At 43.6% G+C, this 18,636-nt stretch overlaps 1 protein-coding gene across 2 annotated transcripts in view; it reads right to left on the bottom strand.

The window, feature by feature from the left end:
• The window catches only part of dnah7 (dynein, axonemal, heavy chain 7), a 102,008-nt gene that overhangs the window by 9,922 nt on the left and 73,450 nt on the right, over positions 1–18,636 (bottom strand). Inside the window, exons 39-52 of one of the 2 annotated variants that reach the window (XM_037789075.1) lie at positions 17,219–17,345; positions 16,431–16,599; positions 15,602–16,228; positions 15,092–15,337; positions 14,556–14,785; positions 13,139–13,469; positions 12,070–12,416; positions 10,374–10,554; positions 9,848–10,033; positions 8,725–8,888; positions 6,368–6,522; positions 3,696–3,886; positions 754–887; positions 304–639 (exon numbers count right to left, since the gene is read on the bottom strand). In XM_037789075.1, coding sequence (XP_037645003.1) covers positions 304–639; positions 754–887; positions 3,696–3,886; positions 6,368–6,522; positions 8,725–8,888; positions 9,848–10,033; positions 10,374–10,554; positions 12,070–12,416; positions 13,139–13,469; positions 14,556–14,785; positions 15,092–15,337; positions 15,602–16,228; positions 16,431–16,599; positions 17,219–17,345 — 3,424 coding nt within the window. Of the gene's footprint in view, positions 1–303; positions 640–753; positions 888–3,695; positions 3,887–6,367; positions 6,523–8,724; positions 8,889–9,847; positions 10,034–10,373; positions 10,555–12,069; positions 12,417–13,138; positions 13,470–14,555; positions 14,786–15,091; positions 15,338–15,601; positions 16,229–16,430; positions 16,651–17,218; positions 17,346–18,636 lie in introns of both variants that reach the window. The other variant, XM_037789074.1, reaches the window with a different exon arrangement.

The raw sequence follows: 18,636 nt of genomic DNA, 5'->3' as shown, positions 1-18,636 counted from the left end.
AGTCAATTTAGATACGTTATATACTAGTGGGTACATTAGTAGTACATTACTGCGTCATTTCACAAAATCATATTGTACGTTTTATATGTAAAAACTAACTATCAGTCAAATAAATGTAGTGGAGTAAAAAGTACAATATTTCCCTCTGAGATATAGTGGAGTGAAAAATTTAAATACTCAAGTAAAGTACAAGTACCTCAAAATTGTACTTAAGTACAGTACTTGAGTAAATGTACTTGGTTACATTCCACCACTGCTTGTAGTAACAAGTATTTGGCTCGTGCATTTGTCAGCCTTGCTTACCGCTGCTTCAAGTCGTCACTCTTGTCCGAGTTGCCGATAGAGCTGATGAAGAGGTTAATGTACCAGGTGAGGGAGTACTGGTACATGGGTTCAATGTTAGCCAGGTCAGCGATGGAGAAGAACAAGATGGCTGAATGCACTGCAATGGGCGTGTAGCCCATGCGGGTCTCATCGATCATCTGCTCCGTCACCTCAGCCACAGCCTGCTTCTCTGTGATCTCGTTGGCGAGCACTTTGGAGCAGGAGAGGATCTTGACGGCCGTCTCGTCCTCCAGGATGTTGCCCTCGGAAGAGGAGAGCACCTCTAAGATTTTGTCCTCGATCTCCTTCAGTTGTCTGATAAAAGAGCGAGGACAATTCAACATGTCTACGGGTTCCACTTTGAAGAGGGAGACATTTGATTTGATCAGTTGACATGATTTGACCTGAGACTGGTGCGGGCTACTGTACCTTTTGTTCTCTGCTCCCTGCAGGATGAGAGCCTGCTTCTCTTCCTCCAGGTCGGGCCTTTCCCGGGCCACCACAATACCCAGCAGCTGGTCCTGGATGCCCTCTGGGGTGATCATGAAGTTCAGTAGGGTTACCTACAGCATAGAGGAAGAAACACACAGACGTACTGTACAATATACAGACATAAACATGCACAAATGAGTGTGTGTGTGTGTGTGTGTGTTCGGGGGTGGTGGTGTCTTGCCCCACCCTTGCTCTCGGATATTTAAATGAGGTACAGTGCAGTGAGGATCATCTTGGCTTCAGTGCTGTTCTCCCCACGAACCTCCCATCCAATCAATTCCAATAACCACTCCAGGCTTGGCAAAGCACAGGTAGGATGCATTTACTTTTTTTTTTTCCTTTCTGTGAAAAGTGTGGAAGTGGGCCTTTTACCACACAGCCTTAGTCATTCTGCTCCGCACTTACCCGGAGGTTAAAAGCCTATATCTGCTATCTACTCCCTGCCCTAATAAACGAGTGCACTTCTCCGGGGCCTAATTCCATTTCTATTGATGCTGCGGACCCACTCAGCTGGTGGTAAAGACTCAGAGCCATTATAAATCTCCCGTTTGTCCTTTTCACACATACACCCTCCGTCTTCGCTTCCCTTCGTCCCTTGAGCTCCTTAAGGGCTGGTTTACTAGATGCTTGCCATCTTGTATTTGGAAGTATTGCATTTCAAATAGGGCTTAATGGATATAATGGAAGCTCCATAGTGTACTGTACTGCAGGCAAAGAAAGACAAAAGCAAAAAGGAAAAAAAGAAGGATTGAGCTAGTTTCGAAAAATGAGTTGAATCTATCTAATAGCCGCCCATAAAGAGCGGGGCCCTGCAAATAGATGCTTGAAATGTGATCTTCAGTAATGCTTTCCAACCCCTTGCCTCTCTGTTATGCAGTTTCCTTTAATGCTCCTTTTCTTGGAATTCTTTTTTTTTTTTTGGGACACTGTGTTCCATTGGGGAGGTGGTATCAGTGAATGATGATTCACTGTGTTGCTGGGGTAAAAACGTGCTGCCATTTGAGTGGCATGAATGATGCAATAAGGGGGAACAAAAAAAAAAAAGTAGGGCTCATCTATCTGTTGAAGGAAAAAAGTTGTCTTTTTGGAACAGAGCTCTGAAATAATTATTCAGTGCAATGAACAATTTGCTGTTGAGTTCAAATTTTAAAATAAACAAGAATAAGAGTCTACAGTCATGCAAAAGTTTTGGCCAATCCATCTAGTAGACCTTAAGATATTTCAGCTTGGACCCGCTGGTGGCACTAACAAGCGTCCTGTTTAACTGCATCATGAGTAACATGTGTGCGACGTGCATGTTGTGTGTGTGGCTGTGACGTTACTGGCTGTGACGTTACTGGCTGTGACGTTACTGGCTGTGAGGTAACTGGCTGTGACGTTACTGGCTGTGACGTTACTGGCTGTGAGGTAACTGGCTGGGACGTTACTGGCTGTGAGGTTACTGGCTGTGACGTTACTGGCTGTGAGGTTACTGGCTGTGAGGTAACTGGCTGTGAGGTCACTGGCTGTGAGGTTACTGGCTGTGACTGTGTGCACAATGTAAAACCATCATGTGGCAGGTGTAAATTTGACTTCCAAAAAAACGGATATATGAGACTGATCGGCCGGTCAACGGTCATGGCCTATCAGCTGACATCAACAAGTTTGGACTGGTGGCTGATTGATCGGTGCATCTCTAATCCAAAAGCTAATTGTCTAATTATGTTGTGGTTATGACAGTATTAGCCTGGCTATTATTATGTTGGCATAAAGAAGTTGGAAGATAAGAGATTCTTACCTTAAGGCATGCGGGCATTCAAAAACTGACCAGTTCTGTTTGTGTGTCTAAACAGTGTGGAATGAATACAACAAAGTAGGGATACATGGTGATATCTTTAAAACATCTAGCCCATGAGGGGAGACTTTGACCAATCAAAGGTCATTTCAGGGAGAGAGTTCCTATTGGCTGTTCATTCAACGGAGGCAGCTGTCAATCACTTGCAAACTCCGATCAAACGATCAAACTAGGCAGCGCTGATCAAATATGAATCAATATTCTGTTACTGTAATGCCTATTTCTCCCGTAAAATGTTTTCAGAAACATCTTGTAGTGCACTGTTCAGCTGTAAAATGAGAACTGTTTGTGACCCGGCCGCCATATTGAGATCAGTTGAGGAAATACCAAGCAGCGCTGCCTAGTTTGACCGTTTGATCGGAGTTCACGAGTGATTGACAGCTGCTCAGAGACGGTAAAGCCGGATATAAAGACAGTTTTATAAAAATATTTTTTTTTAATCACATTTGCTCCTATTCTACCCACTGCTGCTTTAAGTTAAAGTAGTATTCTTATTTTGCCTTATGAATGTGTGCATTTTGAAAAGCGTTGTTTTTTTTAGGTCTGCTTCTGCCAGTGGGCCGTCACGATAACAGTACGCATAATGATATGTTAATTATTCTACAGGAAACACTTGATGCTCTCAGCAATTAGGTGGAAAAAAATATGTGCATGTATCGTATCGGCATCGTCAATCGGCCAAAATGAGTTGGAAAAATATCGGCATATCGGATATCAGCAAAAATCCAATACCGCGAATCCCTACTCAAAGTTAAACTAAAGGGGCTGTAGCGTTGATAAGCATTCAAGTAACGTGTGGTACAGCCTTGTTGCCGTATCCTTCTTGTCAAACTGTAGAAAGCTGACCAAGGGCCATTGTACCATTTAGCAAATGTTACCATTTGAATACAGCAAAAAATGCTTCCAATATAGTGTTTAAGTATTAGAGTCACTGTATGTTCCATGTTAATAATAAAATGAGTTCCCACAATGTGAAGCGAGTGAATGTGTCCTGGGATACTAAAAAATGCAACAGTGCCTGAGGCTGTTTCCCACTGCAGTATACCTTGACGGAGGTCTCAGGCAGGTAGTGCGGGTTGCGTAGCTTGGTAGTGATGTAGAAGCGAAAGTCGGGAGCATATTCAATGGTGGAGTCTCCCAGGCGGATACACATGGCACCACCACTTTTAAAGGTCTGTCTCAGCAGCAGAGGCTCCAGGATAGGGTCCAGCTCCTCTCCGACATTCTCCAGCAGCACTGGAAGAAAACGTTCAATCTTTACCAATATTTTCTAATCAGGGGAGGCTGACTCTTTTCAGTACTGTTCTTTACACTCACTCATTTACAAGTAATCTCACATGGGAGCTGTCATGTTCAACCGCTGTCTTGGCAGCCAGAATATTAATCCCACATCTCCCAAATCTAAGCATCATTGCACTGGTTACAGATCTCTTATATTATATTATCTTGCAGGAAACTATACATCTATCCCCTTATACAGGGTTCCCATACTATTCCAGACTCAAATCTCCAGTCTTCCTGGTAGATTTATCAGACCATATTTGACTTTGTGACTCGGGGAGGATGCTGTGACAAGATTTTACACAAAGATGGCATTCAGCTTTCTTTTCCCATTTGGTACTGTTAACCAACCAGACTTTGTATTTAGGATCATCAAACCAGCCCTTAGAAAACTTGCATTTACCCATTGTGACCATTCAGTCTACAGTCCTACGCAGAAAGCTGTCTTGCACCTGGGAGTTGCTTCTACTTCTAAGCAGAGCTTCTTTGCAGGCTGTGCCCAGGCCCGGTGCACATCAGACTTCTGCCGCTCTAGGCGAAAAACGATTATGCCGCCCTTTTATTACCAACAGTGACAGACTGGGACAGAAATCCATCCTGGTAATTTTTAGACAGAGAGGCCTCATATTTGGAGCAATCATTTTAACACTAATACAGTTTTTGTGGTATGAAGAGAATCTGATGATGCTGAAGACCTTCAAGACACTTCTTAGTGGATGACACCTCCTCAGTTTGTATAAGCACGTTGCCACTGCACTGAATCAAAACTAGACTGGGCAGCAGAAACACGAATCACAGCTCCTCATGTTCACAATGAAAATGACTGAGCCAATCAGATTTCATCAAAAATGGCCTAGTCTGACAGGGACGTTTCTGCCTGCTGTCTGCCTGCAGTTACTGCTATTAGTTACTTTTTATTATTGTATTATTATTGTTATTTTGCTCATAATGAAAAGTTGGCCCACATTTTTCCAGACCTTGAAATTACTAAAATCAAATACTTACTCAAATACCATTCTTTTCCATACTGCGTAGGAACCCTGCTTGCATTGTCAAAGACTGATCTATTGGCTGCTGCAGAATCCAGGTTAATAACTAAGGTCACTTTTGTTGTGCTGGCTCCTAGATCTATGACAGCCTTCCGTTGAGCACGAGGTCAGCTAATAAGGTCAGCTAATAATGTACAATGACTTCTCAGAAACGAATACAAATCTAATTTTTTATGTGGCTTGTTTTAATTGGTCTCTTTGTGTGCATATTCCTGCCTCTGGGATGCACTCAACAATGAACACTGTGCAGCACATGCGCAATACCAAAAAACAACAATCAGTGAAGCAACTAAAACATTACCAAATGCCTTATTCCCATGACATCATTATTAATGTGATTTCACATTAAGTATGATAATGCTGTTCTCATGTTACGTGAACATTAGCCCATCTATAATTGACATTATGCCTGAGGTAATAACAAAGTTTTTATACAGCGTTCAGAGTCAGTGACAGCTGATGAACTTTCTCTCCCAAGATAGTGAATTAAATCAGGTCAACCTTCTCCAAATTGCTTTGGAGCATCATTTTGTCCTGGTACATCACATCAATATTGCTAATATTTCAGCAGATTAAACAGTACATTGCATCATTTAATAAACATGAGTCTAGCCTATTAAGAGATCTGGCAGGGAAGCATTTGTTCAACCATGCTAAAATAAAGAATACTAGCACAGAATCAGGATTATAGGCTGCAATAAAACAGCAAGAAACTGTAAAACTGTGAAGTAAGAGAAGCGGCTGTGGAGGGTGGAACTGTAGCCCCCGGGGACTATTTTGCACCCTGCAAGGACAAGCTACTCTCTGAACTGTTAGCCTTGCAATCTGCCAGTAAGCAAAGACCCGGTGGCTGGCTGAGTTGGGTCATTATTTAGATGTCTTTTTAATGGCTGTATAGCTGTCTGTTTCTAACTCTAATTCCTCCCATGCTGTTCCCTCTAAAACCCCCCTATAGATCCCACGAGAAGACAAAAGTAGGAATAAACACATGCTAGGAAAAAAAAAAACAGCACAACAGAATTGTCACATCTTCCTAAACATGTGAATATGACCCTGATACTGGGCAGGAACAATTTGAGTGCAGAAAGCATAATTGATATCTCCCCCGTTTTTATATTATTTACATTAGTTTGATATACTAACGGTGCAGTATAATAAAGGTCCATTGGAACACCTCACCTAGAAATATTGCTAATATGAATTCTTCCTCTGCAGAGCAGAGAACAAAGGAGAAAAACATTCTTTGCAGAGCAATAATTAGTCCTCGTGGTAAAGAGAGACCTCAGCAGGCGGTAACAGGAACTGCAACTATAAGTGTGAGGCACATACACAGGCAGACGAGGCAGCAACAGAAGAGGCATCAAATCAGAGAAAGACTTGTGCTTACCTGGCGTGCCAAACTGGATGCAGTTCTCCAGAGTGCGTACAAAGTCAGCGTCACTCAATTTAATGATATGCAGGCTATTGGCCTTCTCCATGTGTTTCACCCACTTGTTGGCCTGGCCTTGGGGATCAATCATCAGAGGCCACCGCCTGGCGTTACTACAAACACACACACACACGCACACGCACGCACGCACGCACGCATGCACGCACACACACGCATGCACGCACGCACGCACGCACACGCACACACACACACACACACACACACACACACACACACAAACAGAGAAGTGATAAAATGGTGCTGCCTTGTGTCAGAGTGAGAGATCCTGTAACTGTTAACCATGAGACATCACAACTGTAGGGAAGGGGAGGGTTGTGGGGGGGGGTGTTTGAGGACAAGAATGAGATATAGAGAGGAGCTTAGGGGTGAACATTCACTTTGAGCACAGTTAGACAGCTCACAGTTGGGTAGCACACCAGGGGCCATAGTATTGTGATTAAAAAGCAATGTTGCTGCTTCATTTACACAAACAAGCAGATGCCTTGTGACTTTTCTTTTTTACTGCACCGTGATGTTGAATCAGACGATGCTACTTGGGCTTCCAGGAAAGGTTACAAAGTTCTGTCATACAGAGGTCTCTTTTTTCATTAGGGTGGACTGATTTGTAGTTGGCAATCTAATCTTGGTCCTTTAAAACAGTGATTCTCAAAGTGGGGTCCGGGGACCCCCGGGGGTCCGTGGCACTCAATTTGCAATAAATTATAAAATTGTACCATTTGCACCAATAAAACAAGCATATTGTGTCCATTACTACCACCCACGGTAGCTTTGGGCCAATAGAAACTCTGATATGATTGTGACACATAACGTCATGAATCAGTCACTTTGCTCAGGGCACAACGAACCGTTCCTTCTGCTGCTTAGCTTAGCTTATTAGCCAGCTAGCTAGCTGGCAAGCATGAAGAAATATTTGAGTCAGTCCATATCGTCAAGTGACGCTAAGCCCAAACTAGCTAAATTGAGAAAATATTTACGACCGTTATATCGAGCGACAGCAACGGGAGACCAAAATGGGTCATGTGTCTTAAGGTGCTGGCGAACAAAGTCTAATTACAAATCACCTGGAATATCAGGACAAAACAAAGTGGTGTTAACATGATTCAGATTGAAATGTGTTTGTTTATCACTATGAAACAGTTCTGAAGTATTTAGGTTGAAAAGTTTTAGAATACAAATAGTTCCAATGGGATCTAAAGGTACAAACGGTAGTAAATATTATGCTTAATTGGTGTTACGATTATGAGGGGGTCCTTGAAAAATATTCTTCCCTTTAAGGGGACCCTGGCTCCAAAAAGTTTGAGATGTACTGCTTTAAGGGTGCTGAATGCGAGATTGGGAGCATTTCTATAGCTAAGGGTGCTAACAGCGCTAGCAGTGAAAACAAAGGCAACACTGCTGACAGAGCTAACAATGTTAACCTGGGGGGGAACCAGAGGGTTGGTGCTATGCTTTCGCAACAACGCCGTGAGCTTGCCAGTGGGGCGCGCTAACATGCACGAACATGCACTAAAGGGTATGCGGGCTGGCCCGGCTATATCAACAAAGCATGAAGAAGCTCTGATTTCAACACACGCAGAGGGAGAGTGACTTCACTCTCTGCTTAGGTAGACATTACTAAACTATATCTTAGCAAATAGATGTTTGCTGCTATATTAATGCTCTGGATATTGTATAGAGCACCTTTAAATGAATTGTAGTCCATTGTGCTCCAGGAACACCAGCTATCAAAAACACACAACTGCCCTCTGTTAAAACACTGGAACCTATTCCTTATGCACAGTGAGTGAGTGAAAAATGAAGTGGCTTAAAAAAATAAATAGCAGCCAGCAGTTTCAATGAAGATATTCACGCTCAGAGTAAACAGAGGCCCTTTGGGTTTTAAAAAAGAGATTGATTGCTTTACTTCTATTCCAGCAACAATTTGCTGGGTTACCACCGCTTTTATGGAAAGTGCATTTAAAAGCCAGTTTTCAGTTTGTGTTCATGTCATTATGTCATTTTAAGACGCTGTCCAAATCTTGCCCAGACTGTTCTGCCACAACAATTCAAGTAAAGCTTTATTATGCACTGCACTGTACAGCTTTATTGTGTGGGAAAATATAAATTTTGCATCAACTCTGGCTGTTGGCAGATGCTCAATATTAAATGACTGGGATCAGGAGCAGCAAAAAAGTTGCTTGAGACATCCAGAGTTGGTGCGTTAAACTCTTGGCAATGCAACCCTGAGGAAACATTGCTGCATTTTCCTCTGGGGAGAATGCCATGTCAGTGTAAAGTTTGTCTTTAATACTTACGAGATTATGATTCCGTTGTCTATGGAGAAGCTGTCTGATGGGAGGCCAGCGATGGTCCACCCACGAATCTTTACTGGATCGCCCAGAGAGTTCATCAGAGACATGTTGGGGGAGCACGGGATCTCTCTGCTCTTGCAGAGACTCATCCACTCCTCAGTCTGATCCTGGAGAGGAACACATTTACTGGTCATGACTTCATTCTCATTTCACTACATGCGCAGAATCAAACACACACTAACCTGCAAACAAATAACAGCCATGTGCATGTGAACAATTCAGCTGTGCACATAAACGATAACTAATTCCCTCTCCACCTCTCTGTTTTCCAGCATCACAATGGCCCTCCGTGTGACACAGTATAAAATATGACCTTTAAACACTGGCTTGGTCTTGGAGATATTGGAGGCTCAGCAAAAGGAAAAAAAGCAAAGTGCTTTGGTGTTCACTTTCCATCAAACTGCTCTCAAGCATTTGGCTTTTATTGGTCTGAAAATAGTCTCAGAGTAAAAAGACCTAAATGAACTATACTCTAAAACTGTAAACAAAGACTTTATATAAACAAAGGTAGAAATACCATTGAGGGAAAATACAATACTGTACACTCACCAAGTGTGTACCAAGTCGTATCCTCTAACGGTGATACCAAAATCAAACGTCAGTAATACGTACTTATGGTGCCTTCAAATGGTGTCGTGTTTACCGTGTTCAGGAGAGGCATATATGAACGCTCTGAAAGCTCAGAGTTCACGACTTGTGACGTGTTTGTTGACGTTGTAAGAAATGGCGGAGGCCATGGAAGTTAATTTTTCAGTGTATAATAAGTATATACTGTATATTGTAATTTTAGTCGTATATTGTTTTTCTTCTTAATTTCATAATATGTCTGAGGAAAATGTTGATATTCCCAACGGCCTCATCTTCTTCCTCAGTCATTATGCCTTTGCATTTACTGCATTATGTTACCCACTTGCTAGCTTGCTAAATCGTTAGCCTCTGTGGCTTCTAGACGCCGACAGTAAAGTTAATACTGCCGTTGCTTGCTTAAAAACGAGCTCACGATTTTCATTTGAAGGCACCATTACTATCCACTTCCAAATATGCACTACCTACTTCCTCAGCTTACCTGTCTGTAGCTGGAGGTGAAGGCCCCCAGGTAAGCCACTATGCCCGCCGAGATAAGGATGTCCCCGGTCAAGTTGTTGTAGAGTGCTCCGAGATCGACGGCCATTTCGCTCCAGCGCGTCTTCTCTCCACCCAGGCCTCCAATAAGCTGCTCAGCTCGCTCCAGCTTCTTACTGCACAGATCCACCTGGAGGACATCAGAGGAGGAGGAGGAAAGCAAAAATGTGTTGCACTGTAGCCGTTTTCCCAGGTCAAGGAGCAGAATGAAAGATGAAAGTTTGTGTAATTCACTAGTCATTAACTTGGGCTAGCTGTTTGGTCTATTAGTGGCCTCAATGGGTAATGAGTCAGTTATCTTTGCCTGGCTGCTCTGTCAGTGGCACATTCTACTCTTCGTTATCACGTTTATTTCTCAGACTTTCATCTGGAACTCTAGTTACACTTTTACCTCAAGTGACGACAAGTACTAAACAACATTAGTTGGTAAACTATCTGCAATCACACAAACAGATATAATAAGCACAAACCTGATTCTCCAGGTCAGCTTTCTTGTTTTTGTTGGCTTCCAGAGTGTCCTGAAGCTTTGCAAGTTTATCTTGGACTTCTTTGAGGGCAGCCTGCTTTATCTGGAGACTCCCCATGGCCACCTTCAGCTTCCCCTCTGCCTGTGCCAGCTTCTCCTTCTTCGGAGCCACCACCTTGGCCACTCTGAAGGTCCATGTTATAAGTAATCATTGACAAGATAAGGAATCTCTCAAGCAGTGCAGATTCTTGAATGAGCTGGATGTACTAGGTATATATTTATAGTGAAATGAACGCTGTGATGATCTTGACAACATTCACTGAAAGCTAAAAATGGAATTTTGTTAGCATATATTGGGTATCAACAATGGCGCCTTAATGCACAGGCTTACCGGGACTGAAGCCCAGGCCCCGAGTACCAGGGTGGCCTCATGAGACACAAGCTTAAAAATATGCGGCTGGATGAGCCGTGCACGGCACGGGGAGAGAACGAGGATGCTTTAATGCATCGATACAATGTCCACGTTACATAATATCGCCGATGAGAGAGAATCATCAAGCAGTCATTCTGTTAGAATGCCGGGTCGGAACTGATTTTGTATGAATGCGTGATGATAAGCACTGATATTTTTGGCTCCGAGCAGTGGAAAATTAATCAATAACACAGCAATAATAACATACTCATCACGTGATGTTTTGAACACACCTGATGCAACAGCATCGGCTGGTTTAGGTGTGTTAGAGCAGAGATGTGAAAATGGACAGGTAGGGGGTCTGCAGGTCAAGAGCTGAGAACCCAGGGTCTGGGCTATAAACTACAATAAATATAATTAATGAAACATTATTTCAAAGTTTTCTGAATCTGCTCTATTGACTTACAGAATATGATTTTACATGACAAACATTTCCAGAAGAATTAAATGTTTAGACGAAGGCTGTGATATGTGTAAATAATAAAATATTATGAAAGCAAGTTTTGTTTTTAAGCTTTTTCGGCGCTATCTATAGTAATAAGAATGGTCCAAAATTATGTCAAATTGCATTGTTTTAGGTAAAAAAACTTTAAATTTTCTTGGGGGGAGCCCCAAACCCCCAACTCATGTTTATACTGGTTCTTTGGCTGTGATATTTGCGGGTCTTTAATTGAAAAGACTGATCTTCTCGTGTTGCTGCTGTGCACACAGGACTACTTGTCTCAATAAACTAGCTTTGTCTTGACTTATTGCTAAAGTATTGTCTTATAATGGTGACTTTCATATTCTGTTTACTGATCAGGAGGGCACTCCATTTAATATTTGTCGCTGTCCATTGACGGGGGGCTCTGAATTAGAGTTGCTGTGGCATATTGTGAAGGGGGGCGGGGGAGGGCCTCCAAAACGTCCGTAACCCCGGGGCCTCAAGTCATATTAAGCCGGCTCTGGGTATGCATGACAACCTTTAGCTTCTATAAATGTGGGTAACATTTAAGATTGTCAAAACAATAATGATGTGAACATTTCCATTTAAATGATCTGCATCTTGATTTGGCTTTTTATATTAATCACTTGGCATATGCATGGTACACTTGTTCCAGGAAAATGATTATTCCCGTGAAGTTACCAATAACCAAGCTTCCTGTTACTCACTAAGACGGATGAAAAGCTCTCTCAAGCTTTGTGAATATGCATCAATTTTCACAGAAGGAGAAGAAACATTACTTACGTGTCATACTTGTCCATGGCGCAGACCCACTTACACAGGCCTTCAGCTGCAGTGGATGCAGTCCGAATCTTCTCTGGTACAAAGTCTGGGTTGGTGATGTACTTGTTGCGGATGATGGCGATTAAATTTGGTTGGATGTTGTCCTTGTCATACTCATGGAGGCTTTGGAGAAACTTCATGTCTCCCAGAAGCTTTTTGGCTGGGCCCCAAAAATCCTCCACTTTTTTACCGGAGCCTGAGGGGTCCGGCACACGATCTGGCTTCAGGCCTTTAAGAATACAGATGGCCTCCATCACCAGCTTGACAGCTGTGGGCGGGCTTTTCATGGACTTCACCACTGTGATATCCTGTACATAAAAAGAAACTCATCTATAGGTCTGTCCTCTTCACTACTCTATTACAGCACACCTGGCCTTTGAGTCAGATGGAAGGGCACTGTCCTACATGAGGAAACAAGACTCGGTCAAAACTGAGTATATGTCTGGACCGTGTATGGTCAGTCTGTGAATGTGTGGCTAAATTGTTACACAAATAGTCAGTGGTCATGTCTATAATGTTAAATCCAGCGGAACATGTCCACCAGGTCCGCTGAGGACATTAGGGGACGCGCTGCTCCACTCAACTGGTCAATCAAGTGGTGACGTACCCTATCAGGAAATGCACCTGATTGGTCCTGTTTCAAACAGGAAACAACATGGCGGCCTGCTTGTAAACATTTTCGTTTATTCCGTCTAAACTATCCACTAAAATCTACTTCTGAAAACATTTTAAGTGAGAAATAGGCTACGCCACTCATTTTCATTTTAGAACTAGGTCGTCTAGTTTGACAGCTTGGTCCAACTTCTGTGAGCTAGCAGTTTTGCGCTGGACGGGCTCATCTGCATAAAAGACTGTTCCCGCCTTTACATTTTGAAAGAGTAATGGCCGATGAGGAAACTCCAACACTCGGCCGACCAATCGTGTAACTTCCTCACTCACTCAGCCACTCCGTCACTCAGTGTCAGACTTTTGCATTTGTAGGGCTGGCCCTCTGCGGTCCAGCAAAAAAAACCAATATTGCTCCTTTTACCTGATTGGTGAGAGTATTCAATGCAGAAAGGGCTGACTCCAGGATAGGCATGGCCACAGCCAGGTCAGCATCACACTCATCCTTGATGGCCTTGGCAGCCATGGCTTGTTCGTTGGCCACGGCCTCGTCCACCTTCACCACCTTCTCCACCTCGGCCACCTCCACAGATTCATGCTCGATCACCACCATCATCTCATCTACCTTCTTGCTGGCCACAAGCAGCTGTGGCTGTAGAGCCTCCAGCTCAACCTGCATAGTGGACACCTGGTCTGCTGCTGACTCAAGCTTCTCGAGGCCCACCTCATAACGATGTTTCAGCGTCATCACCTCACTGGGCGGAAGATGGAGAGAGATGAGGAAAATAAGTCTACACTTTTTACACGTGGCTACTGGAATTTGGCTTTGGTGTGAAGCATCTGAAGTACTAAAAACATTTAATGACAGTAAAAATGACAATGTACACATACAGCAGGGCTCTAAACTGCGACCAAAATGGTCACATATGCAACCTTTTTTTGGGAGTATGCGACTAAAATTTTTACCTAGTCGTATTTGTGCGAGTGCATGATCATTACTATTTTGGTATAACAGTAAGTGCGTTGGATATTGCCGATGAAAGCAGTCCTTTTTGTTCCTCACTGGTGCTACCTTTCTCTCCCCTCCTGCACTCTTTTCTGTTCTGTGTAAACCTTTGCGCGTGCACATATGCCGCCCCTTACCTCACTTGCATCACACACTGCAGGCGCCAAAGTTTCGCTGTTCCCCAAAATGAAGCAGTCTATCGCTGATTATTTAAAAAAAACAAATGAGGAGAGAAAGGAGGAAGCTGGTGGTGAGGGAGAGTCTAACAGAGGTGCCGACTCAGACACCACCGATGATGAATGTGCAACAGGCAAGGAGAGACTGGCTGACAGACAGGTGAAGAAAAAGAAGTACCACTTTCAGCCACAATGGCTAACACAGTACCCGTGGTTACGCTACGAGGGGAACGCTATGCTGCGTGTTTATTATAGGCAATGTGGTCCGTCCGTTGCAGGCAACTCTAATCTTGTTAGTGGCTCAACACAGTTTAACTTCAAACATACATTCTGTTGTTATGCTTTGCTTTTAACAACATTTTTGTTATGTTTTCTTTTGATGTTATAGAAGATGACCTATTTTGTTAATCACTGTTCGTGGCAGAGAAATTTAATAATCAGATTAAAATATTTTGCAAATATCAAGTTTCGAGGCATTGTCAATGTTTCACTGGGGTATGTGAATTAAGACAACTATTTATTTGCATGCAAGGTCATTGATTAATACCATGCTGTAACCCAAAAAAAAGGGTGCGACCAAATCATGTGCTTGTGCGACCAACTGAGAAAGTTGAAAAGTTAATCTAGAGCCCTGACATACAGTATATATTAAATCTTACGCTCTTCTTGTCTTCAGCAGGGCCTTGAAGGTGGAAATGAGTTCCAGGTATGAGGTCGGAGTGACATAGTTGTGGCGCTGCAACTCGGTCAAAAAGCGAACTGACAGTTCTATGGTCGAGGTGTGGAAGCTCTTGCACATGTCAATGCAGCCTTCTCGGGACTCATCGGTCATCTCAACGTCCTCCAGGAAGCGACAGGCCACTGCCTGCAGGGCATCCTCTGGCCAGGTCTGATAAGGAAGGAAACATGCTGTACTGCCATACAGAGAGTGTAATTTAATTTCTGCTATGGTTTTCTGGTAATGTCATCAGTTACCACCAAAGGAAGCCCAAATAAAGATTTGGATTGAGAGCCATCATCCATTTTGTTAAGGCTTGAATTTAATCAAAAATGCTCCAATTTTACTTATTTTTGTCTTACAAATGACATCTTCACCCCTTGTGACGATGCATTAACATTCACACACAATACATTGTCCCTGTCTTTTGATTAACTACCCGAGACACCAGAACTCATGCAACATACATATACACACCTGGAACCAGTTAATGGTGCAGCAGTTAATGAGGGCGGGGAAACGTCTCAAACGGTTCCTAAAGGCGTCTCCGATGGGACTCATGGCCAACACCACATGCAGCTGTGTGCGACAGCGTTCTAAAAACATGTTGAAAAGAGACAGGGTGCTGCCATCCGTCTGCTTGTCACGGTCACGTTGCCGGTCCAACACACGCATTCGCTCACAGATTTCCTGCTTCTCGTCAACTGCAAACAGGTTAGGTACCTGGAAACAACCAGAAGATAACCGATATGGTCTGTTTTTGGGTACTGGCTTTGTAACATAGAACACCTTTTCTCTCTGGATTACCATTCTGTCTATCCACATCTACTGTATTTGCCTAACCATGCATTTATCCATCTCTCAATTCATTTTTCTTTCTTTCCTCCAAACCTTCATTGACTGATCAATCTTCACATCAGTTTGAACATGTTATCTATACCTCAACTCATCCATCAATGCGTTTAAGTCCCGTCCCCTCCACTTTACCTCACCAGTGTTGAGCAGGTTGCCAATGTCCTCCAGGAATGACTCCCTTTTGATTTGAGTGTCTGTGAAGAGGAAAACGCCATGAGCTTCCCCCTGTGTGGACTTCCTCATGATAAGCTTCAGGTCCTCGTGCCATTCGGTAGTTCCGTAGGTCTTGGAGATTTCCACTTGGAAAAGTTCTGCCTCCGCCATGTAGGCAGCCAACCGGGTGAGAGACTGCCGGCCGCTCCCGCCCACGCCCACCAGCAGGGCGTGGCCGCTCGGCTGCTTGAGGATGCGGGAAATGCGGCACACGTGTTCGATGGCGAAACGGAAGAGCACCAGATTCATGGGCGCTTTGCTGATGTTGTTGTACTCCTCCAGGTGCGACTCCACCACCTGTCGGAGCTGGTCGAGGTTGTTCACCTCGCGGTAGTTGCGGTCCTCACCCTTGGGGTCGTGAAAGTCACAGAACATGAGGCTGCGCAGGTCATCCTCGGTGACTTCTCCATCGTGGTCCTGGTCCAGATGCTGGAAGAGCTGATGGAAATTTTCCATCATGTGACTCTGAGACACCGCCTGTAAATGGCTTACAAGCCAGGACCGATCTGTGTCGTGAACCAGTCGATCATAGTAGACCCTCAGAACCTGAGGATCAACAAGACAAAGAAAGAGTGAATGTGAGAGATGGATAAAGAGAGAGAAAGCTACACAGGAGGTTCCAAAGGAATACTACGTCTGTAGCCTGACTGCAGCTAAATGTACTTCAGGATATTATAATTTCGTGTTTAGGCTACATTAGTTACATAGCTGTCTGGTATTTTCCACTGTTTGTTGTTAACAACATTACCTCATGCACCCAGAGCCGTTTGATGACAGACGGTTCATCTGCAGTCTCTGGCCGCGACAGGCAGATGCCCTGGATGACCCGGGAGACGTCGCGCAGATTGAACAAGTAATGGGACTTTGTGGGGGTTGGTAGCAGGTTCTTGGTGGCCTCTTGGTACACGGACAAGGTACTATTAACAATCTGAGAGGTCAGAGCTGCAAATGGCTGGGGGAAAGGAAACCTGTAGATGGAATGGTTGATTCATTGTTGAGATCCCATTTAGATTATTTCCTACAGTTTAGTCAGGAAATTGATTAATTTATTGTTGTCATTTTTTTGGTTGTTGTATTAATTAAACACTTACAAAATGAAAAAAATGAAATATATCTGATCAAGGGTCTTTCTTTTATCATTAGCATTAACAAAGTATTTCCAAAGAACCCCAAACTGTCAAAGTGTGAAACTGCCATCTTGTCAAATGCAAGTGATACTTGTGTTTGCAGGAGCGGTCGGGTAGATTTAAAAGCTTTCCAACACATCTGATTGCTTTAGGACTTGTGGCCTCTGAGGTAAACACTGCCTACTGATCTTTGGTTAGAAATAATTTACAATTCATTCTGTTGATAAAAGTGGCAGAACACTACCTCAGGACTTCAAAAAAGTTGTGGGTCAAATGCCCTCAAGGCGCAAGTGAAGGTTAGTAGATTACATGTCGAGGTTTGGTTATGAATATTCCTAAACATATGCATATATTCTGTTTAAAGTGAGGAAAAAAAGAAGCTTACAAATTACACATGCTACGTACTTACCGTATGGAGAAATGCCAGTCTGAGATCCTGGAGAAGATTGTATACATGGTCTTCTCATCAAAATCATTAATGGTAATCGTGTTGAAGTGGCGCAGGTACCGAGGTGTGATGGGGTTCCTCCCTCCACCTAAACAAGCAGGACAAGACACAAGTTTACATTTGCACATTTACATTGTTAAAGGTGCAAAAAATCGAGATTGGGAGCATTTCTGTTGCCTCCGCACGGCTCTCAAGATGGCGACAGCTGAGCCGGTGTAGCCTCGTAGCTAATGGTGTTAACAGCGCTAACAGTGAAAAATAAGGCAACAGTGCTGACAGAGAGAACAGCAAAGAACGTACATTGCTAAGAAGTGAAAGTCAATTGTTCGTTCCATTGCATCATCAGTAAAACGTTCGACTAAAAAGTGCTGTACAAAAGTCAAACTAAATTATTTCTATTCTATTGTCATATTCTATTGGAATGGCCTGTGTAGAACAAAAAATTATTATAAATGCTGCAGGTCGTCAACCAATCAGAAGGTCGGCGGTTCGATCCTCGGCTCCTCTGGTCACATGTCGAAGTGTCCTTGAGCAAGACACTTAACTCTAAATTGCTCCCGATGTCTGAGCCATCGGTGTGTGAATGAGTATTTAGATTAGATCCTGATGGGCAGGTTGGTACCTTGCATGGCAACCTCTGCCATCAGTGCATGAATATGTGTGTGAATGGGTGAATGCTGGCATCTAGTGTAAAGCGCTTTGAGTGGTCGGAAGGCTAGAAAAGCATTATATAAATGCAAGTCCATTTACCAGTCCATAAGCGTTTTCAGTCCAAAATGGCGGCAGTGGCTGTTGTCAAAAAAACACTGGAGTTTCGTCACTTTGCTTCTATACTCTTTGATAACAGTGTTAACCTGGGGGGAACTGGAGGGTGACGGCGTCGTCGGTTGGAGCGGCGTTATCAGCCGTAACCGCCGTATGAGCGCAGTGCAGAGCGGCGGCCGTGAGCTAGCCAGTGGGGCATGCTCACACGTACTTAAAGGCAAGCACCTGGATATGTAAACAAAACACGGAGAAGCTAGGCTAACAACACACACAGAGGGAGAGTGACTTCATTCTCTGCTCAGGTAGACATTACTCCTCTATATCTTTACATAACAAATAGTTGTTTGATGCTGTATTAATGCTTTGGTTATTGAATAGAGAACCTTTAATATCTACACACAGTAAATAAGGCCTCCTCTATTGTTTCCCTGGTGTGGGTCCAGTGGTTGCCACACTGCCATGCTGGGCAGCAGCTTAGAAAATGGAAACAACTGTCAGCACAGGTATCGGGAGCAAATACTGTAGCTGTGTGGGCACCTGAGTGTGGCACCCATCCTCTCTCTCTCTCTTGCAGCTGTCGCAGCCAGCTGCCTCAGTGGACAGGGTTGCTTTCA

Source organism: Sebastes umbrosus, chromosome 13, assembly GCF_015220745.1.
Source record: "Sebastes umbrosus isolate fSebUmb1 chromosome 13, fSebUmb1.pri, whole genome shotgun sequence".
In the NCBI taxonomy this organism is placed as follows: domain Eukaryota; kingdom Metazoa; phylum Chordata; class Actinopteri; order Perciformes; family Sebastidae; genus Sebastes; species Sebastes umbrosus.
Note: the sequence above shows the minus strand (reverse complement) of the source record. Positions and strands in the feature narration are given on the sequence as shown.